Genomic DNA, 24,601 nt, shown 5'->3' with positions numbered 1-24,601 from the left:
TTTTTCAGAGACCATGAAGAACTATGGTTCAGAATGTACAGGACCCAGAGCAGAACTTTCGGACACCTTACCTTACTCTGGATAGAATAGTCCTGCATTCCTTTGTTTTACCTACAGTTTCTGCAAGTATGACTTTTGTTTGATCAATGAGTCTTTTTATTTAAAAAATAAAGCTTTAAAACCAGTATTTTAGGTAATTAGATTTTTTTTTTGGATATGTGAACTTAATGACACAGGTAAAACACCAGTGATTTATAGTCTTATAAAGTAATTTTTGCTTTAAGCTATTTCAGTACATATTTTCCAAATGGTGAATTTACATGCTTTGGTTTTATACTTTAAAGCATATTCTAGAACATAACATTTAAATTTTTAGAAGTCATTTACATGTAACACATGTGGTGAAGGGCATACTTCTATGTCCATAAGCAATGTGAAAAACAACTGTCAGTGTTTTGAGTGAGATATACCATTTATTCCACTAATAACTGAATAAATCTTTTCAATAAAATTAACATATCAAAATTGACTGCCTATTTAAATGCAAAGGAAAGAACTTGAAAAGTGAAAGTGTAATTACCAGGTATTTTTTGCAGATAGAAAAGTTACATAACTGGGGCTGGAAAGATTGCTCAATGGTTAAGAGCATGTACTGCTCTTTAGAGAATTAGAATTCATCGTATCATACCCACATCAAGTAGCTCACAATCACTGTAACCCAGGGGTTCCTGTGCCTTCATCTGGCCTCTGTGGGTACCCTTGGACAGGTGTGCATATACACACACCAACACACAGGTATACACAATCATGAAGATAAATGTTTAAAAGTGAAAATATTTAAAGATGTTTTTGTTATCTTTTGCTGGACTTATCTGGAGATGGGAGGTCATCCAATTCCTTTATACTTCCAGGGATTGTTTAGTGACTCCTTGACAAAAAGGCACATTGACTGTTACTTGAGATTGTCTGCTCTATATAGCTCTGTTCTATAAAATGAAGTATACAGGTTATTATCTCGTATCTGAAGGGCTGGTGTTTTAGTCAGTGTTTTATTGCTGTGAAGCGACACCATGACCATGACAACTCTTACAATAGAAAGCATTTATTTGGGGCTTGCTTACAGTTTCAGAGGTTTAGTCCATTATCAGCCTGGCGGGAAGCATGGTGGCACACAGATTGACATGGTGCTGGAGGGATAGCTGAGAGTTCTACTTCTGAATCCACAGGCAAGAGCAGGGGTGGGGGGATGAGAGCCACTCGACCTGGTTTTGCCTTCTGAACCCTAAAAGTCCACTCCCAGTGACATACTTCCGTCAGCCAGGACACACCTCCTAATCCTTCTGAGTAGTGCCATTTCCTGATGACTAAGCATCAAATATATGAGCCTATGAGGCCATTTTTAGGAACTAACACAGCTAGTTTTCTACAAAATCAGATATTAAACTTAGAATTATGGATGTCCTAAAGGACAAGGCAAATTTCCAAGGAATAATGATATGAAATGGATTTCAAACAGCAATGTCTAAAATAGAATTGATAGCTATTTTAGGATGTATTTAACCAAAAACTGGGCAGTGGTCTCTGCTCATAAATGCAAAAGTAGACATGTAGCAGGTCACATGGCCTCAAGATGCTCCATATTTTAGACTGTGTATGTTCCGACTGCTAGGATTCTTCTAGGGCAGTGGTTTCAACTGGGCAAGTCTTTGTTTGCTCTTCTGGAAATATCTGCCCAAGTTTGCACTCTTGGGTTATTGTCATTGATGAGGTGAGGCAGAGGCTGCTGTCTAATGTGTAGACAGCAGAAATGTTCTAAACGTTGTATGGTGCTGGACACCTCCCATCCCAAACCACGCAGGATTATCCACCTCCACTCCCCGGTCACTAGTGCCAAGGTTGAGAAACATAGATTAAGGGATTTGGCTGAGTACGTGACTTAGATGGCAGTCCATTTGATCTTTGAAACTAGTTATAGTTAGGCCTGAAGTTATTAGGGCAGCTAATACTGACCTGAGGCATGTATCAAGTAGGAAACACTTAAAAATAAATTGTGATGCCCATCAAATCCTTTGCTCTGTGCAATGGATGACATTACATTGTGTTTGTGTCCTCTATGGTACATGTGTGGAGGTCAGAGTAAAACACTTAGGAGTCAGTTGTCCCCCTCCACCTTGAGTTCCAACTGGGGTTGAACTCAGACCTCCAGGTTTACGAGCTGAGTGAGTGCTTGGACCTGTTGAGACATCTTCCTGGTTTGGGAGCAACTTTCTTGATGTTTCTTCACATGTATTGTCCTAGTGTGTGGAGAGAGGATGGAAAGAGTGGGGAAGGGAGAGAGGGAGGGAGCGGGGAGGAAGGGAGGGGAGGAAGGGAGGAGAGGAGAGGAGAATGGGAGGAGAGAGGAGGAGACTGACAGTACCAGACTAGACCTTTTGGTATGTCTTCCTCCTGTAAAGACACTAGCTTGTGGGTTAGTGTTCAACCCTAAGAGCCTATTTATCTTATTTAACCCTAAGATCCTGCCTTAAGGCCCTATATGCAAATATAGTCAGTGACATTCAGGGGTGAATTTAGTAAATTTTGAGGATAAAATTATTCTAAAAAAGAACTGATTGACCATTAGCTTGATTTACATCTTGATCATTAGCTATGTTTACATATTGATCATTAGTTTTATTTACATATGTCTACAGAAATGAAATAATCATGTGGTAGTTTCATGTTAAAGCTTGGTTGCATAAATAAACTGCTCTGATACATGCTATGGTTTAGTGGCATAACAATCCAAAAGAAGAGTGTGTGCCACTCTAGTGTAGTGGTGGAACGCCTTTCTGTACCATTTTCTGTTCTACTTGCTTCTAGGCACTGAGTACACCACCAGAGAATTTGATTTTTCTTAGGGAATTTTCAAAGCACATAAAGGTCTGGTTTCTAATGAAATTTTTATAGCAGCATAATTAACAACTTCTTAGTTTTTGTTAAAAACTGCTGATTTTGTATTTTTTGAAGAATGAAATCATGTTTCTGCAAAATGTCTATTTATGTTTTGGCTTCTAACTTGATTAATATGAGGGAAATGTATGCTTAGGATAGCTCAGACACTGAGGCAGTGTGTACCAGGAGCCACCTGCCTTCCTTAGAGGCATTTTCCATTAAAATATTAATCAGACTATTTGTTGTTAGAGACAGAATTTCCATGTGAAAATTTGGCTAACATACACATGTGTCTCACTTTTGCCATACTCTATATTTAATGCCCTAGAAAGAACACATTTAGAAATGCTCTTCAGAAGTTTCCAGTTTCCCAGTTAGTCTGGTTTACTGTTACCAATTAAATTCTGAAGACTGAGAAGTCCAGGGCATATCAGTTTCAAATTGCTTTTGATGTTGTACAAATTTATTTGTGAGAATTGTACTCTTTGAGTATGAACCATCTTCCCAGGGGATTATGTGAAATTGTTTTCTATTGGCACATCACTTGTTCACCTCATTCACACTTTATGTATGGAGACAGCAGTGTCATTGAGACATGGTGTCACATGTCCTAGAAATATCCTCCAGCATTAGGCTAGGACAGCCTTGAACTCCTGAATTCTGGGATTATAGGAATATGCAATCACATCCTGGCTCCACAGATAATTTTCTGTATTTTGAGAAGATTTCTGAATTGTATAATGCCTTTAAAAGTAGGCACCTAAAATTATATGAGTGAGAGAAATAACCATGCCTATATTTTATATTGGCAAATAAAATTAATGTATTTGGTCTTAACCACAAAGTGTATATCCAGTATGTCTCTGTGTTCAATCACCTATATTTTTATGGTGCTGCTTTAGACTATAGCTGAGACCAAGTACACATCAATTATATTGACATTTTAAAATAAAAACTATTATAGATGTGTTCACTGAAGGATACAGGAAAAGCAAACTAAAAGTTGCCAACCTGCTAGTTGCTACTTGAAAAGGACGAACAGATTAAAAGTACTAAGAGAAAGTCGACTGACATCTTTGCCCAGTTCTCCTCATTTTACACCCCAGCCAATGGTCTTGTGAAATAATGGCTTGCTGTATGACCTTAAACTTATGATACCCCTGCCTCTACCTCCAAGTGTTAATAACTCAAACTTACATCTTAACAGGCTTGGTTTATGCATGTTGGGTTTTATACTACACCCCCAGCTTGATTTCTAATTTATGTTTTAGTGATATCTCCTCAAGAAATAAACCCAGTGTAGATAACAAAGAAAACAATTTTTCCTGACATTTTTTTTTTTTAACTAGAGCTGATGCTTTTGGGGCTATGAACATAACTAAGGAGCTAAAAGACAAGATGAAAATATTTTTTCTATTTCAAATCTCCACATCCTTTTAGATTCAAGCCTCATGAAAAGACAAGTAAGGCAGGGTTATACTTAGATTTGTGTGCATGTTGTTTTAAATTTACTTAGAAAGTCAGTAAATGCTTCCCTTTGGTGCAGAATTATGAAGAGCACTTGTGTATGTAACCTGTATACACTGACTATTAATATCTTTAATGTACTTTTTGTACAGACATCTCCACATATCAGTGATGAAGTTATGCTTTTGAATATAGACCGAGACCCACTACCTTGATAGTTACATTTTAGATCAGATAGATCGGATTTGTCATTAGGAAGGCTTATACCACGTTTACAGATGCTCTGGACCACATGCAGCTGGCGTACACAGTGGGCAAGAAAGATCACCTCTTGTCTGTCAGTCTCCTTCTTTAATTATTTTGGAATTAGGAAGAGCTGGTGGCAGATAGAGTTGATTTTATATGTATACTACGTTGTTTTCCATTTATTATTAAGTTGTTTTCACTACCAAAACAGGAGTTGGTAAACAGTCAACATTCTTTTCTTATTGCCTCAAAGCTATTAGAAATCCAACAGTGTTGTCTTTTACTTTTTAGAAACATCAATGGTGATTTTTCAAATATTTTCTTATTTACACATCTTCTTTTGTATGATATTGAAAAACTGTCCAGATCATTAAATCTTTTAGTATTAGAATTGAGGGTGTCATATTTTTAATTGTAGAAGGGGAGAAGCAGTAAAGAGAGTGATGATTCCTTTGAGTTACCGAGCACAGCTCAGAACACTGGTCTGTTGTTTCCTCCTTGCCATAACACGTGTGGGCATTTAGAGGAACACTCATGTGTAGGGGGCTTGATTTGGGGAGATATCATTAAACATGTGAGTTCCATAGTAAGTCAGGTTGAGACATTCTACTAGCTCATCTGATTCCAAATTCAAATGTTCACTCACTGTGCTTTGAGACCTTTTTAACGCTCTTTAGAGGACAACTCATTTCTTGCCTGCAGAAATGGTAACTAGAGGGAACAAAGTATACATAAAGATATACAGTCTGCAGCTGGGACAGAAACAGAACCAAACCAGACCCGAGTAGTGCCATGCCTAATTACAGAAGGACTTAGGTGGATTCTTGAATGCATTGCCAAGGAACTGGCAGATGATGTGAGCATGGCACAGGGCAAAGTTTGGGCTAGATAGTATTGCATTCTACCTCATGAGTCACATGCTTATTTGCTGTGTATAAAACAATGTTGAAGAAAGTATATTAATATATCCTGAACTATGTATTGGAATTCAGTTGACTCTTAGAGGACATAAAAATATGTAGAACTTAGTTACAGGGTATCTAGTGTCCTGTCTGTAGACCGGTGTACTTGGTGAACTAGAGAATGATTGCTGCTATATTGACTAACCTACTGAACAGAAACCTTATCTCTAATGATCTTTCTTCCTATTATCAAATGGAAAAAACTGAATCGCCTTACTAGTACAATTCCATATACAATTGTCCATGTATAGCCCTGCTCCGGTCTTTTTAAAGTCATCTAGAAACTCATACATATTTTTTGTAATGTATATAAGAGAAAATCACCCTAATCCTGGTTCTTATTCTTATTTGAGGTTAGTGGGAATTTCATCCGGTGGAGGAAAATAAGGAAATTAACATGAATTGCTGTCTGTATCAAGGAAGGTGGCCTGTCCACTTTGCCCCCCTGAAAGACACAATCCTGTTTCACTTGTACCTTGGCTCAGAGTTCATGTAAAAACCTGCCCCTCTGCCTTCTTCTCATGCTTCCATGTGCTGAATGCTGTATGAGGTTTTCTTGATTTATATTATCTGACTGGATAACCTCCATGTTTGGTCACAGTAAGATGGAGAATGGTCCTTTACGTCATTACACAGGCACACGGAACTTCTCCATCTCACTACATGTGTAAATAAATGTGATTTTTTTTGCTTTATTATGTAATATTTAGATTGATTATTTTAGAAACTAAAAAAGTCATTATTTCTTAGACCTGATTTTTTTTCATTGGGACAAGTATTTCATATAAGCTTTGAGGGTTATAGAATTTTTTTTATCACCTTCATTTTTCTTAAATCTTGTTCATTCTCTAGGTAACAAACTACTTGATTCAGGCTGTTTTAACTTGCTGCTTTATTTCCTATGCATGAAAATAATAGGTGTTTCATAATTGATTTGAATGAAAAATTTAAAAGCTGTAAATTTTTAAAGAGATTTTCAATAGCTTGAGAGACATTCATGGCAGCTTATGGGCTTCAGGATCTCACCTGGTTTCACAATCCAACTGAACCCCCAAAGTACCCCTGTGTCTCTGAAGTGGGTGTCTGAATTGGTAGCAAGAGTCCCTACATTACAGAGCTTGTTTAAACATTCCATAAAACTACATATGTCACATACTTAATATAACCTGTGCCATATTGTGAATTTTCAGTAACAGGACAATGAATGATGTTGGTGTTACACTATCATCTTACAATTATTATCCTGAACTCTAAATGATTCTCCCTCATGCCCTACCAATAAGACGCTGGCAACATTCTGATTATTATTTCCACATTTGAAGTGCAGTAGCCATTAGACCAGCATTAGTAATAGTGTTTCTACAGGCAGAGTGCTATACTTGAAAGTCTCATGCTTCCTGTCATGTAGTCAGTTGTAGTCCAGCCACATAAATAGTCTGTAGTTTTAGGTAAGCAGCTTGTCACTAAACCTACCTTAAAGGGCTATTGTAACAACTAGAGAAAATAGTTTCACACTATCCACTGAATGGTAATGTCAGTAGCTGATTCCTTATTGTTTTACCATCTCTCTGCTTCTCCTGTTCTCAGTGGTCTGTGGTCCTGTTTATTTACTTTCAACCTTCCTGACCTATTTTCAAGCCCTCTTACTTTACAGTTAATTTGGACTTTTCACTCTCCTTTTTGTATTTGTTTCCTTACTTATTTGTATCAAATTACATTTTAATGGCTCATAATGAACAATTAATAGTAGAGAGAGAACCTGGTATGAGGAAGGAAAAGAAGCAGCTGAGTGTCTTGCTATTTAAAAGGTAAGCCATTAGCTAAACTTGCCATCACCAGGCTATTTCCTGTTGCTAAAATAATGGAGATGTGGACAGGGCACTGCTGGCATTTAGTGATAATGGCTGCTTGTCAGCCCTGGTCCCGAGAGCAGGTGTTGATGGGTACTTTGTTTACTGAGCCAATTTGACTTGCTATTTACCTCAACACTAAGCCTTTTTAATGTTTTTATAAAGCTAAAATTTCCCCATATGTAATTTTTTCTCTTTTTTTGAGATTATAATATAATTATATCATTTCTCCCTTCCCTTCTCATTTCAAACCCTCTCATATCTTCCTCCTTCATGCTCTGTTCATAAATTCTCACCATATGTAATTTTTTTATCTATAGTCTCAGTGATTTGTTCTAAATTGTTTATTCTTTTAAAAGTTGGCAGCCTAATTATAATTTTATTAGAATAAGTACTGTGACCTCCAGGTGAGATTAGTTAGTATATATTGAAAATTTCTGATTATATTCTTTAAGGGGTTTAATTTTTACAGATGAGACTAAGATTATTTCCTTACTCCAAGCAGACAGAGTGTAGGCTGTACTTCTGGATACTATCTAACACTACTGTTTCTACAGCTGGGAAATTTGAAGGCAAATGTATTACTAGACTCTGATGACTTTGAGTTGTATGTAGGAACTGACCTCCCTGTTGGAAGCCTTCCTATAATATACTAAGAATCTGTTCATGTGTTTCAGTTAACCAGTGCTTCTGTGATTTTGTATTCTTTTGTTTGTATTTTGTCACCACCACCTTGGTGCTAGGGATTGATCCCAGGGGCTTGTGTGTGTTAAACAGCACTTGAACCCCAAGCCATGATCCCCACCCTGACTTTGTATTTAAAAATTCCAGGAGATACACAATTTACATAGACAACTCCCAAAACCATTGCCTAAATAAAATGAATAAGTGTCATGGTAAATGGTGTCTGTAGGATAAAGGGTAAACATGTCTGCCTTTACTATATTGCTTTTGTGACTGTGTGACTTCCTGTCAGATGGAGTCCTTTAATGCAGTAAGAAGTGTTGGGGAATTTTGTGTGTTCACGTATGCTGGTAGTCAAAGAATATGAACTTGGGATTCATGTATGTTGCTTCATTTGGGACCATGAGATCTGATCAGCTGGAGGATGCCTTAATGTCTATTCTTTCCATTTGATGACTTACCAAATACAGGGAACATGAAACCAGAGCAATTTTGTTGAGTGGATGGGTAGATATTTTACTAAAATATGAAGAAAGTATGGATGGGGTAAAGGGGAATTTATTGTTTCTTTTCCAGAAAAAAGAGAGGCGTTTCTGTGTTTGACTTATAGAAAAAAGACACTGTCAAGATGAGAGAGTATAGACTTGGTGCTTGCAGGATGGGAGCCAAGTATGCTCAAGAAGAGGGAGCAGAGGCACTGGGATCAGGAGCAAAGAACCTTTCACTGGCTGTGTTCAAGAAAAGCAGTGGAGTCCTGTGGTAGGAAGTAGTTGTGTGGCAGGAAGTAGGCCCCATCTGATAGGGCCTCTAGTAGACTTTCAAATAACTCCAGGATAGGCGCTTTAGCTATCTGAGATTCTGATGGTTAAAACAGCTTTCCATTGGCCATGTTCACATTGGACAACATTTACTTTTTTTTTTTCTTTCTTGGCTATTTTATAGATTCATATATTATGACTTTACTTCTGTTACTGCCTTGAGAAGCATACTTTTCTGATTGTTTTACCTAGCAAAGATGGTAGTAATAGTTTTCCCTGAAATTTTTCATAGCAGGAAGCAGTGACTTTCAATTTGTCTGCCCTTGCAAAGTCTTTCCAGGCAGAAGAATGTTCTTCAGTAGTATTGACTAGACTCTGTACTCACTGCCTTTTGACTACAAGGTTAGGAGATTACTTAACCACTCATTGTATTGGTGGTAGTACTCAAATTAATTCCACATTTTCATCTAAACATATATTCAGTTTCAAAAAAGAAAAAGAAAACAAATTCCTAGAATACCTACAACTCAGCCCAAAGTAGGCAAAGTATATGTGAAAGCAAAATAATAACTAAGAAGTTGGATTAAAAGTGTAGCTTGGCCGGGTGGTGGTGGCGCATACCTTTAATCCCAGTGCTCGGGAGGCAGAGCCAGGCAGATCTCTGAGTTCGAGGCCAGCCTCGTCTACAGAGTGAGATCCAGGACAGGCTCTAAAGCTACACAGAGAAACCCTGTCTCGAAAAACAAAAAACAAAAACAAAACAAAAAGAAAGAAAGAAATGTAGCTCGATGACAGAATGCTCGCCTGATGTGCAGAGCCCAGTGTTTTTGACCCCCTCAAAATTTACATATGTATGTATATGTGCACATATATACTTCATATGTACATGCATGCACACACTCATCCTTGCTTTACATTTTTACTGTGTATGCTGCATTTCTTATATAAATTTTAATAGCTATTTTACAGTATAGATTGTATTGTATAAAATTTGCTAGCTTAAATATCAGTTTCATGATTTTTTTTTATATTTACAGAGTTGTGTAGGCTACCATTCCTAATCTAATTTTAGAACCTTTTTATTGCTCCCAGAACTTGGTCTCTTTCCGTTACCATTTAATACCCCAACTTTAGGCAGCTAGTATTCTATTTCCTGTAAGTAGGTTTGCCTGTTTGGGAATTACATGTAGAAAAAATGGATAATATAACATGTAGTCTTCAGTTTCTGGCTTCTTTAACTTAGAATATTGTTTAGAAGACTGTCTTTGAGTTCCATCTATATTGAAGTATAATATTTTAAAACTCTGCTAAAATAGCAACTTCAAAATATTGTTTCAGTTGCACAATATTTGTGACATAGCTGGGAATTACAGAGAATTTACCTCTCAATAGTTAGCACTTATTTATTTTTAAAACTACTTTTACTTTATTTGGATTAATATTTTGCCTGCATGTATGTGTGTGCTCCACTTGTGTGCTTGGTGCTTTTAAAGGCAGAAGAGGAGGTTAGGCCCCTGAAACTAGAGTTACAAACAGTTGGAAGTTGCTATATGGATACTAGAAACTGAACCCAGGTCCTCTCTAAGAGCAGGGAACACTCTTAACTACTGAACCAACTTCCAGCCCAGTTAGCATTTGTTGACTATTTATAATGCACTCGTGACTCTTACTAGGATTTCTGTGTATTATATTATTAGCATTTCATGCCTGTAGCCTATAAACTGGAAGTATAATTTCAACAAATGAACAAATTAAGTGATGGTTATATTTTTGCTAATTTGTGGGAATTTACAAAGTGTAAAATTAAAAGTGTACCAATACATAATTTATATTCAAAGTTACAATATGTGAACTGCTGTAACTTTGTCACACTAGCTAATAAAAATGCTGTTTGCTGGCCAGAGATGTTTAGTTGGACTTTTGTAGTGATGAAGGTGGCTTATGCTTGTTGATCTCTGTTCCTCTACACAGCTCCAAATACAGCACTAATATGAATGAGAAACCAAATTTAATATTTATATCAATTCATTTTACTTCAGTAACTATATTCTGCTACTTCTGACCAAAATACATTAACAGTGACTGAATTTACTCAACTAAACAACAAAACACCTGAAAGAATGGACCAAATACAGCTGTTAGGCATCAGAGAACTGGAACTGGGATTCCTGATATGGGAAACAAATGGAAGGACTTGTGGTATTATCCTCACTTAATATGATGAGAGGATTTGCAGTTCGAGTCAAGGAGGAGACACTAGAGGAGAGCTGCAGATAAAGAAATAAACTGATGTGGATAGAGCAGACTGGACAGTGCTCACAGACCAGAAGGCTGGAGTGCAAAGTCCTCAGCTCCTTACGGGGTAGGGCATTACAGGAGGAAATACCCAGGCAAGGAAGGTGTAACCTAAACCATTAGGGGTCCTAATTGTCTGCTTGGCACTCAGACAGGTGTAAGAATAATTTCCCTTCCTATTTACAGACATTCCAAAACATCTCAGAGAGTGATGCGGCATTGGGTAGAGTGCATGCACTCAGCAATGGGATAATTAGCTTCAGAGCAAGCTCTATGCAGTCTCTCCTAAAAAACCTTAAAAGAAGTCCTTAAAAGATTAAGTTGTTCCCAAGTAGCTTCTTTGTGTCCCAGAACAAAGCTTAAGAGTTGTGGGAATTCAGAAATACCCAAGACCCATCAGTGTAAAGCTCAGAATGCCAGACATCAAGTAAAGAATTACAACTGAGCAGTGAGAAGCAGAACATTTGGATTCACAATAGATAATCCAGTCAATACCAGGCTAGAACTGAGAAAGATTTAGTAGATGAGGACATTGAAAAGGATTGTTAAAACTAAGTCCTATAGTTTTAAAAAAAGTTAGAGACACGGAAGATAGGATAAAATCCTAAATTGCACTTCCAAGATGAAAAGTTTACTGTTATGATAATTATAAATTACACACTATAGAAGAACATCTTAATGACTGTCAAGCTAAAACAATTTGAGAAACAGTCCAAAATGAAACCCATAGAGAAAATGGAATTATTACTTTTTGTTTGTTGTTTTGTTTGTTTGTTTTTCAGAATAAAGAGAGCCCTTATGTGTTGTGGGAGAATTCCAGATAACCTAGTATTATATAATTGGATTTTCTAAAGAAGACAGAGAAACAGGAAAGACATTTTCTCAAATAATGAATGAAAAGTTTCAAGTATGATGAAACTGCAAACTTAAATATTCAAGATACTTAACGTATCTGCAGTCTAAAAATGTTGAGGGAAGAGAACCACTGAAAACACAATCGACAGTGGACAGACTAGGGAAAGAACATGATCCACCAAGCTAGACTTCTATACCTAGCAAGAATATCTTTCAAAATAGTGGAAAATTTCAGATATGATTTAAAGGAAAAGTGATTAAAATGCACTGTTGAATTAGATATGCACATGAGGGTGGATGACAGCACAGATGTGCACATGAGGTGGATGACGGCACAGATGTGTACACAAGGTGCATGACAGCACAGATGTACTCATGAGGTGGATGACAGCATAGATGTGCACACAAGGTGGATGACAGCACAGATGTGCACACGAGGCGGATGACAGCACAGATGTGCACATGATGTAGATGACAACACAGATGTGCACACAAGGTGGATGACGGCACAGATGTGCACACGAGGTGGATGACGGCACAGGTGTGCACATGAGGTGGATGACAGCACAGATGTGCTCATAAGGGTGGCTGACAGCAATAGCATGAAGACAGGGGAAAGAGAAATGGGAATGTATTCCCATGAAGTTCCTGTAGATTACATGGTACAGCACCAATGGACTATAGACTAGAAATTCAAAGAGAAGTGCTCTGTACTGTAAGAAAAATGGCAAAATAGGCAACCAAAGAGAGAAAGTCGTGCCATAAATTCAATTAATTGGAAAAAGATGAACAAGATAATAGAAGAGACACAACAAAATAACATTGACACTACAGATTTTTTAATCTGAGTATACCAGTAGGCACATTAAATATATAAACTATCCAGATATTCCAATTAAGAGACAGATTTTTTCTAAAGTGATGTATATGATGTTCTATACCTTTAATCCTTTGGATGCAAAGGCAGGCATATCTCTCAGGTAAAAACTACCCTGGTCTACAGTGAGTACCAGGCTAGCCAGGTGTCTATAGTGCACATAAAATCCCATGTGATCTAAGAAATAAAAAGATAAGAAATAGTCACATGTCACCTATAAGCAATAAACTTCAGGTGTAGTGACCACAATGTGTGAAAAATGAAACACTAAATAAAATAAAAGGGAGATCTCCCATCAACAAGTAATGAGGGGAATGCTATAAATATCTTTGTTTCTTTTCCCATCAGGGTTTCTTTTCTTTTTTTATTTAATTTTTTTTTTCATTTTACATACCAACCACAATTCCCCCTCCCTCCCTGTCTCTCCCACCACTTCCCCCACATTCCATCCCCTGTCCACTCCTCAAAGGGGGTAAGGTCTCCCTCGGGGAGTCAACAAAGTCTGGCATACCATATTGCAGCAGGGTCTAGCCCCTCCCCTCTGCATCCAGGCTGAGCAAGGTATCCCACCATAGGGAATGGGTTCCAAACAGCCAGATTATGTACCTGGGACAAGTCCTGGTCCATCAACATCTTACTGGGTGTGATGGCTATGTTCCTTGCCTTTGTTACTCTGCCACGGAGCAGTACCCTCTAGATTCTCTGAGAATGAGCATTTTATTTAAATACCGTCTGTACCTAGCAGATACAGGGTAACAGCTTTTCTAATATTTATTTAATGCAAAAAGCATCTACGATTACTTGTATTTAAAGATCTCTCTCTCTCTCTGTATGTGTGTGTGTATTTGTGTGTGTGTATATGTGTGTATGTGTGTGTGTATGTGTGTGTGTATATGTGTGTGTATGTGTGTATATGTGTGTGTATGTGTATTATGTGTGTGTGTTTGTTTTGAAGTTCTTTTTTACTCTAAAATTGTATAATTTGTAAAACAAAGTATTTTTCATCATCCACACAAAGATGTACATTTATTTGAAAAAGTACTTTGTTGAACTTACTGTAATTTAAAATTGACCACAATGGATTGAAAACACTTTAAACAATATCTAATATTACAGTTTGGAGCTTAAATGTTTCTCAAAGATCCATGAACTGAGAGGCATGGTCACTAGCCTCTTGTACTTCTCAGAGGTGGGGGAACGTATAGGAGCGGGGCCACTTGAGAGGAAGTAAAGTTACAGGTGTGCCTTGGAGGGACCGCTGGGACCCCAGTCTGTGCCTCTCTCTCTTCCTCCTCCGCTTCCCCTTCTCTCTCCACTCCCACCCCCTTCTTCCACCTCTTCCTTTCTCCTCTACCCAAGAGGTAAGAGCTGTCTTTACCATGTGTTCTCATTGCATAAAGACCCGAAGTACCAGAGACAAATGACCATGGACTAAGATCTTTAAAAATAAAGGCCACAGTAAACATTTCTTTTTTAACTTTTTGGGCTGATTGTTTCAGGTATTTTATCAAGGTGATGGAAAGATGAATAACACACCAACTAAAAATAAAATCCTTTCTTTAACATGGTTGATTAACAGGAAGTTAGGCATATTTATGTTAGGCTCACATTTTACATGATAACATTCAGGGTCTTTCCAGGGCTTTGTTTATCCCTGCAGCTCGTCCCTGTCCCCTCTTCATTGCCTTTGCGGACAACACTCTGCTCCCCTGACCACTTTGCACAAACAATCTGACATTTCCCCGGTACCCTTGCTCATATGACTTAAGGTGTGTTTCATGAGAGTAGATACTTTCTTGGTATGCTTGCCATTACACATTCTAAGTAACTGTCTGTAACATAGTAGGTATACAATAAATATTTATAGAATCAATCATTTGTATTTAAAAATCCTAGATTCTTCACCATATTAAAAAAGTAACCTTCAGTTGTTGGAGATTTGAATGTTTCCAATTGTTTAAAAGTAGTTTTTTTTTTTTTAATACATTTATGTTTCTGGTCTTGGATTTTGTACAGAGATCACTTTTGTGAGAACCAATATTAAACAGTTTGTTGAATGCCTGGCCCTTTTGCAAGCATCTTCTTATTGGTTCACTCTGTTAACCTGAGTGAGATACTATTCTTAATTATAGATCAGCTTTGGAAAATCCTAGGAAGTATCTCAAGTTCCACAAAACACATTCAAGCCTAGATCTGCCTAACTTCAAAGCTTGAGTTCCAGAGTTTCATCTATATTATTTGTAAAGATTTTTTTCAGACAGTTATCATGAGTAGTTTTAATATGTTAGGATAAAACCTACTTATTAGAGAGAGGAGGGAGAGAGAGAAAGAGGGAGGAGAGAGGGAAGGAGAGAGTCGGGGTCTAAATAATTTCTTTTGTGAAGTTGGAGAAGGTAGGGACACTTTATGGGTCCATTCTGCTGGAATAAAATCTACCAGGAGAACATTGACTGATTCAGGGAATAGAGCAAATATTGAACATCTAGGAAAGCTACCATTGTCCAAAGGGGATAGAATGAGAGAATAAAATTTGAGTTTCTTGATCTGGGTATTGACTAGCAAATAATAGTCAATTAAAAAAACTTACTTGGATTTTGATTTATTATTTTTAAAAGATTTCCTCATTTTTATTTTAAGTGTATGTTAGCCAACATATGTATGTGCACTACATGCATGCCTGATGCTCATGAAGCCTGGGAAGAGGCATCAGATCTTCAAGAACTGGAGCTACAGAGGGTTGTGACCTACCATGTGCTGGGAATAGAACTCTGGTCCTCTGCAAGAGCAGGGAATGCTCCTAACTGCTGAGCTACCTCTCCAGCCCCTGGAATTTGATTTATAAAATTGCATAATCAATGGCTAAAGTTATTCCATATGCTCCATGTTTCTAAAGTCTGTGTGTAATAAACCTTAAATATTTTAGACAGGATAAATGTCAGGCCAATGGAAAGACCTGTAGAATGAAGAGGGATTTGGGAGGATAGAAGGAGAGGGAGAGAGTGTGTGTGTTTAAAAGAGAAACACATTTTATGTCTGCATTTAAACTGTTACGAAGATATAGATGCTTATGTTCACTTAGTTTCATTTGATACCTGTCTTCCTTGAAATGATGTGTTTATATATTTCTAAGTCCCCCAGGCTGTATTTATGGTCCTTATTTATCTGAAGCTAGTATAACAAACGTGACCGGTTTGCTGTGTAATAGCTAAGCTTTTACATTTTCCTCAAGTTAACTCGAGATTGTTTCTGTTGGAAATAGCAAAACACCGTTATATACCGTATTTGTTTTTGTTCTTTTCTTAGTCACATTTTTATAATTGGAGAATCATTCACTTCTTATTTGCCTGAGAATGAAGCCATTGACAGTTCTTGCACTTAATTTGTAACATTGTGGTTGTCAAACATAAGAGTTCATTTTACAGCCAGGCAGATCTCTGTGAGTTTGAGGCCATCCTCGTCTCCAAAGCGAGATCCAGGAAAGGCGCAAAGCTACACAGAGAAACCCTGTCTCAAAAAAACCAAAAAAAAAAAAAAAAAAAAAAAAAAAAGAGTGCATTTTACCATTTCCCTGTGTGTGATTTCATAGCAATGTTAGAGCGATCCTTTCTGTTACCATAACCATAGCTAGGCTTCTGATTATGTACATATACTACCTCATGTTTTAGAATGATTGCTAATGAGGGAGAGTTCTTCAGTCTAGGTTTATTGTCTCTTATGCTTGCTATTAGGAGAACTTAGTTTTTGGCTAATTATTCTGTATGCCACAAAAGTTGATTCTATTTTATGTTTTTTACTAATATTGCCTGCTAGTTGGATCTTTCATTATATTTAAATGAATCAGGTTGCCTTAATATATAGTTAACAGACATATGTTGACTTAGTGCACACATGTGTATGGTGTATGCATATGTTTTTACTTGTGTGTATGTATCTGTGTGTGTAGGTAAGTGTATATGTGTGTAGGGTGTGTGTGTGTGTGTGGATCTATGTGTATATATGTATTCTTATGTATATGTACTTGTGTGTATGTGTGTGTGTGTGTGTGTGTGTGTGTGTCTCTGTCTGTCTGTCTGTCTGTCTGTCTGTCTGTCTATGTAAGCTCCTGTCCTCATTCTGGTTAATTCTTGAGAGCTTCTTAGACTTTTTCCACTTATGAGTACCTTTCTCCTGTAGACGAATTTCTAAATGGTCTCTTAACAAATAAAAATATGGAGCCAGAAATTTGGCTTAAAGCCTGAGAAAAAGATCAGAGAATAGGACAAACCACCAGCTAACCTTACCTCACCAACTCCACAGCTTCCAAAGAGAACGACTTCCTGTCAACCAGGCTTATATGCCTTGCTCTTTTGCCATCTGATTTGCTCTCTGTCTAGCTACATCACTTCCTCTTCCTGGCCAACTCTGTTACTTTCTGTCTTACAGGCCTTCAGAACTCTGGTTGATACTGGGATTAAAGGCATGTGTCACCACGCTTGGCTCTGTTCCCTAGTGTGGCCTTGAACACACAGAATCCTGTCTGCTAAATGATAGGATTAACGGCATGTGCTACCACTGCCTGACTTCTTCGTTTACTTATAATAGCTGGCTTTTTTTCTCTGATCTCCAGGCAAGCTTTATTTATTAAAACACAAATAAAATATTACCACATTTTAGCACAAATAAAATAGCACCACACTCCTGAGAAATATTTACAGAAACCCATAATCTAGGTATATAAGTCAAACATTTACTGATTATAAATCATAAAGAAATATATTTAAGAACAGTTCTTGCATATATATAGAACTTTTATCTTTACTAAAGACAAAAGAAGGTTGGCAGGCTGGAGAGATGGCTCAGAGGTTAAGAGCACTGACTGCTCTTCCAGAGGTCCTGAGTTCAATTCCCAGCAACTACATGGTGGCTCATAACCATCTGTAATGAGATCTGGTGCCCTCTTCTGGTCTGCAGTCATACATGCTGTATACATAATAAATAAATAAATCTTTAAAAAAAAAAAAAGAATGTTGGCATACTAATAGATTGACTTGCTTATTTTTACAAAAAGAATTAAACTTTGGCTGAATTTTTGATATTTCAGGGCATAGAGCATATCAAAATTTTTATAGTTCATCAGTATTTTCATTTTATAACCGTCAGTTATGATGGTTTGTTTTGTGTAAATGCATAGTATAAAATGGCAGAAAATTTGTTTGGGGATGTTTTAGAAACTGTTGGAAATTCTATTCTAATCCCAAGGCAAAACTCAATGAATAAGTATTAGGAAACCCTATTTAGGAACTCAAGCAGGAATTTTCAAAGTTAAGCACTTTAATACAATATAATACAAATATACTAATTTGATATTTACATTCTGATATAGAAAAATATTATAAGACTTTTTTTTCATTATTAACTTGGCCAAGTCCTGCCAGAAACATGTTGAATTTAAAATGTGTTTGATTTTGAATTAAATATTAGTGGTTGCACATTCAGAAAACTTTTACTGTTGTCAAATTTTGTCAGTTTCCTCACGTAATATATAGTCCTGACCTACAGTCTGAAAATCTGGCAAGCTGTACAGGTATTCCTTGTTGAACCCTGTTGCTACCCATGCAGTCTATATGAGTCCTCTGAGTATATATGTTTGCTAATAGTTTGTGTATACAGTGGCCTTATGTATCACTGGGTCCCATATCCATGCAACCAATTGCTGGTTGGAATAGTCATAAAATTTGATAAACTCTTTTAAACATATGTAATCTCTTTCTTATTAATCCCTAAACAACCCAGACTAGCAACTGTGTACTAGATGATATAAAATGTGAGAGAGTGTATGTAATTCATATGCAACTACCATGCCATTTTTTATGAGAGATTTGATCACTTATGGGTTTGGGCATCTGTGGGCTAGTTGGCTGGCTTTTTTTTTTTTTTTTTGAAACCAGTCTTTCATAGATACTGAGTGACAAATTAATTTATATATGCCACATGTATGTAGTATAATTAAATGTACTTATGAGTTCATTACTGCCTGAATGCAGTGTATTTGAGAAGTGTATTACAGAATGTGATATGTTGATGTACATTGTAATGGTAGCTTCTGTGCTGTTTCCATGCAACCAGGCCTGAGTTTTAATGGGGGGTGTTTTGCTTTCCGTCAGTCACAGCAGGGATGATGTCAGTACCTTTTGCAAATAATCCGTTTCCTCCTCGTTGCAGGTCCTTTTGTTCTGCATCACAGCGGCCATGTACATGTTCTTTTTCAGGTATGCTCTGTTCACCAATTTATTTCAATATCAAAATAGTATTGAATTCCTTTCAACTATGAATCTAAAGTATCCCCCCAAGTCATTATCTCCAGTAATGGTGTGGAATCCTGCCCACCCAACCCCAAGAGTTTAGAGGCAAATTCTGCTTCTTTCTTAGCAAAGAAAATAGGAAGAAGAGAAACAAGGTTCACAAGGAGCGTGTTAGTTTGACTCAAATATGAATGGCAACGGGTATCTGCCACCTTGCTATGACCTGAGCAGCACAGAAAATGACTGTCAAGCCAGGTGGTGGTAGTGCACACTTAATACCAGCACTTGCAAGACAGAGGCAGGAGGATCTCTGTGAGTTTGAAGCCAGCCTGGTCTACACTGAGTTCCAGGGCAACCAGTGCTACATAGAGTGACCCCACTTTGGGGAGAGGAGGAGAAAATGATTCTTGACTAGGGAGAATCCATTCTTTCCTAATCTCCACTTTCAATCATATTAATTAGTTACTATTTGTAGCCCACTTATGACACTTTTTTAGATAATTCTTTATTGACTTTTCAGAGTTCAGTCATAGCAAGACTGTCTAGGCTTTTAATGTTTGTACCTAGTTCACTAGGAGAGTGGAAGACTTTTATTAAGAAGTATTTGATACGTATTTATCATTTTCAAATAAACCATACCAGTAATTTAAAGTAGGGATGATTTTCCAGAACATCCTAGTAAATATTTGATAAAGCACAATGTGGAATTTTTTTTAACATTTTCAGAAATGTTCTAAGAGAATACAAAATGATGATGTTGCTGTTACCAGGGTATCAGATAGAGACAAAGTAATAGAGCTGCATGGTAGCATTTCATCTTCCAAGAGCTGATAAATGAGCTGCATAGGATTTTATATCAGATATCAGTGGTAGAAAAATATCAGAGCTCTGTGATGACATTTGGGAAATGTGTCCTCTCTCCTTCCCTTTTTTCTTTCCTTTCTGACTTTGGTTATTATGTTTTGATTGAACCTAGAACCCGGTGAGTGCTGGGTCACTACTAAATGCTAGTTCACACACCCAGCCTGATTTTTAAAATTTATGATTCACACTGTATTGGGCCTGCTCTTGTACAACTGTTTCTTGTGTTTTAACAACTGATTTGGTGGACTGAATTAGAAAGCATTTCATCAGTTTCTTCAGACTATATCTGTGTCATAGATATTATTAGGATACCAGTGTGAGAAAAAAAAAGTCAAAGTCTGTCTTTATAACTGTGACCTGACTAGTCTGATGATGTGCATACTTAGCAGGAAAATAAATTCTAAAATGATGCAATGTTAGGAAGACAGCCTTTGTTGAAATGCATGGTAGTAAAGTGCAGTGTGAAGTCAGTTTTCCTCTTGTGAAAATCTTAACAGGTCATAAAAAGAAACTGTCCTTCCCAAAGTGACCTTTCAGGATAGCAAGTATGGTTAATGTTTAGCATTTCTTAGCCATAAGAAGTCTTTGAGGTTTAAAAGCAAATTGCATATTGTCTACATGGATAAATATCAAGTTTGTTGCATGGCTGTAGGAAATTATGTTTTGAAAACTGCTGCCATTAGCCTAGTGTTTTTGGTGTAGAGGGAAAATCAACCCTATAAATAATGTGTTTTGGTGCAGCACTACAGAACTGTTCTTGCTTCATTTACAAATGTCTGAGTTAAAAACAGCAGTTTAAAATATTTTCCAGAAGGCTCAATACAAGGTTTAAGTGCCAAGATAAACACTTTCAATTTTTGGAGGAAAAGGGGCTGTTTTTCTCTGCAAAGAAGTCCTGTCACTGAATTTGTAGTGTTCTTGGCAGGAGTTCGTTTGGATAACCCAGCAAGGGGATTGCTTGAATGGTAAAAATACAGCCCTTTAGAAAGTCCTACAACCAAACAAAACAATGTCTATGCTTTTCTGTACCCTGGCTTGTGTTTGGAATGAATAGTTATTTTATACAGCATTTGGCAACTCCAATGGCATTTTAATATAAACACAGGTATTTGTGGACATATTTACTCAATTTATTGTTAGTATTTTAAAGCTAATTGCATAAAATCGGATAATGAAATATAAAATGATATTGTCCTCAGGTCTCCTTTTAATCCTTAATGTCTTTTGGGAAGAAAATAAAGGAACATTTTTATGTGCCAGTGGATCATCTTGTGTTTTTATCCTGTTGTCTAAATTGGAAAGGGGAAACTGAGATCCATTTCAGTAAAGGTAAAATGTACCACTGTGATTTTTTTTTTAAAGAAAGAACTTGAGGGAGTAATTTCATAATTTTTTTTTCTGATGGAATCCATATCTCTGATAGATGAATTTACTTAAAAACCAGCATACTGGTTTTGGTATTAAAAACTATGCTTACCTAAATGCCGAAAGAAATACTTCACCTTCACATGACTCTTAGTAGATTTTTAAATGGTTTTTCACATACACTATCTTATTTATGGTGATTGTGACTTTTCATAGGCTTATGTTAAAATGGAATCCTGGAGTGCTTTAGATGTCTGGGTTGAGGAAAAATAATAATTGGTAGTTGTAGTTTTGGTTCTTTTTTTGTTTTTGTTTTTAATTCAGCTGTTTGACTTATGTAGGCATCTTTATTCTATTGATCCTATCTGCTATGGATTCCAGGGAAATTTCAAATACAAAGGATGTAGAAGCATATTTTGAAGATGGCTTTGAAAGGATGCTCTTCAAATGTACTGCCTTATCAGTATGTGTACATTTGGCATAGCTGTGCCTGAGGGCATGGTGTGTTAGTGCCGGCTAAGCAGGAGTGATGAGGAAGAGTTGCTGGAAAATGTTTTCTCGTGTATTCCACACATTGTTTATGTTCAATGTATATTAATGTGTAAAGCAGCATAAATATTTGAAAACAAAGGAGTCACCACATACACATCTTTGTTGTGGCTGTGTCTTACTGTATAGCTTGAAATGGCTTAAGAAGGCCTCAAACTTACAGCCACTTTCCTGTGTCAGCCTCCTGATTATGAGGGTTAACAGGCATGAATCACTATGCCAGATTTAGGATCAGGATGTTTTTATAGTTGTGTGGGAAAGCTTTTTCTTTTAGTTGAAACATGAAGGAAAGGACCAACAAAAAGCACAAGGTGAAACATCTAGCACTTGGTCCTGTTTACAGAAATAAAATTAAGAACATGAATTAAACATGAATTTCTTGCCTTCATTTTCGTCTCCAGGCATCTGTGTATAAAGAATGCTGCTACTCTTTAAAAGCAAGTAAATGATGTCATTTCTTTAATTAAACATAATGTCACAGAGTAACATAACTTGGTCACAAGTTGATGAATAATAGCTGGAAATTCTTCCTACGTGCCTCTGTGGGGCCAATGAGTTCAGGAGTTTGCTTAGGCATGCAGCTTGCAAAGCTTGGACTTGCCATAGCACTTAATCCATAGATTGTTTAGGACTGTGCTACAATACACAAGTTATAAATAATCTTATGTCCATATAAGGACACACTGTCTGTGGGTATGTTATCTGTCTGTCTATCTACACTTAAAATATACAAAACTCACCTAAAATTTGGTATATATGCACCTTCAGAGCTTAAAAGTTCTTCCTTTGGGCTAGAGTCTTCTTTAGGATGTTAATTTAGTTTTAGAGAGCTTCTTTACAGCAAATCAGAAAGTGATTTGAAGATGGGTCATGTGGCAGGTAATGGGGCGGTTGTGTGGTGGTTCTCCAGGAAAAAAAAATGGTGAGGATCTATGTATTTTGTTAATTTTAAAGTAATTTTCTTATTTATTGAGATTATAATGTAACTACACAGTTTCCCCCTTCCCTGCCCTCCTACCAAACCCTTCCTTCACCACCCAGTCCTGGGAAGCGTCATCTGGTAACTTGACTTTACAGGGAGCTTGCATTACCCTTTTTCAGTTAGCTTTAGTCCGTGCTGATACTGATGCTGTTCTGAACAACAGTGTGCCCACTGTCTTCTGTTTATCTGGGGAAGATTTCACTAAAGGACAGTTAAACCACTTGCCTTTCATGAAATTTGAAATGAATGGAAAAGCATAGAAAAAAATTATACTATCATCATGTCCCACACTTTATAGAAATTGCACAACAAAATACAAATGTTTGAATTTTTTCTTATATGCCTGTAAAACTTCATGTGAAATATACATGTTTGGAGATAAATTTTTAATTCTCTATAGGTTCAGTGACTGGGCTTATACCATCTGTACCTAAATTCGGCTGAAAATCACAGCAATATGAATATTTTCTACTATGATCATATTTTATTTATTTATTGAGAGGGAGGGAGGGAAGGAAGGAGAGAGAGGAAGACAGAGAGACAGAGACAGACAGTGTTTGCACATGCCCCAGACCCACGTAAAGAAAACAGGTCCAGGACAACTTGCAGCAGTTGGTTCTCTCCAATTCCGATTGTGGAGTTCATTCAGAGACAGGCATCCTTACCCACCAAGCCATCTCTCCAGTCCACCACCATGATCAGTTTCAAACACAGACTTTGTTTCTTGAGTGTGGCTGGATCACTGACTCAGGGAGGTGTTTTCTTGTGAGATGAGCTAGGAAAGTAGAAGATGCTTTAAGTTCTGAACTTCAGCCTGCTGCCCTGCCTCCCCAGAAGTGAGTTTCCTCCCTGTTTTACGTTTGTCCATCCTAGAACCTCTTGTTACTGATCACGCCTTGAGGACAAAGTGGTAGCTGTTATCATATTTCTATCTTCTGAAAATGCAGAATTAAAGGAGAATATGGATTTGAATTTTCCCATCAGGGGAAACTCAGGAGATCAGGGTCCCAGCTGCCCCATGTGCTTCTGCTGTGACATGCATGTATGCAGTCCTCAATGATCTGGGACTCAGTCACACAGAGGAAGACTGATGTTAATACTCAGGTGACAGAAAAAACAAAAAATTGAACTGATGTTTGATTTCTGTGATGGGTCACAGAAGCTTGAGTTCTCATACGGGAAGCACAGTGCTATCCTGAATTCTGTTTGTTCCCCAGGTGTTAAAAATGCCCCTTGAATTGCATATTTCACAATCGATTATTGTTGGTAAATTTCTGTCTTTGTTTATTAATCACAGGGAAATAGCCAGTGGTGTACAGTAACACCTAACATTATCTACCATGTCATTTTAAGTGTGACAGATGTGAGATGAGAGCACTTGAGAACCGAATTAAATTTATGTTACGCTGCTTTATCTCTTATTCATGGTGTGTTTTTAAAGAAAAAACTGTATTGGCATACACTTGTGATCTTTCTAGTTTTTATCAGAACTGATTGTTTAATAAAATATATGCATGTTTCCACTGAGGCTTTATCAGTAGTAACTGTGGGTCCAATGAGGTAGCTCAGCAGGTAGAGGAACTTACCACCGAGTCTGATGTCCTGAGGGACCTACATAGGAAAAGAAGAGAA

General features: G+C 37.1%; 1 protein-coding gene across 2 annotated transcripts in view; it reads left to right on the top strand.

Annotated features, from left to right (window-relative positions):
- The window catches only part of Tmem135 (transmembrane protein 135), a 200,322-nt gene that overhangs the window by 128,019 nt on the left and 47,702 nt on the right, over positions 1-24,601 (top strand). For both annotated transcript variants that reach the window (XM_036202441.1, XM_036202449.1), the window contains one exon: positions 19,130-19,176. In XM_036202441.1, coding sequence (XP_036058334.1) covers positions 19,130-19,176 — 47 coding nt within the window. The remainder of the gene's footprint in view (positions 1-19,129; positions 19,177-24,601) is intronic.

Source organism: Onychomys torridus, chromosome 1 (assembly GCF_903995425.1).
Source record: "Onychomys torridus chromosome 1, mOncTor1.1, whole genome shotgun sequence".
In the NCBI taxonomy this organism is placed as follows: Eukaryota; Metazoa; Chordata; class Mammalia; order Rodentia; family Cricetidae; genus Onychomys; species Onychomys torridus.
This window is presented reverse-complemented; position numbering and strand designations above follow the sequence as displayed.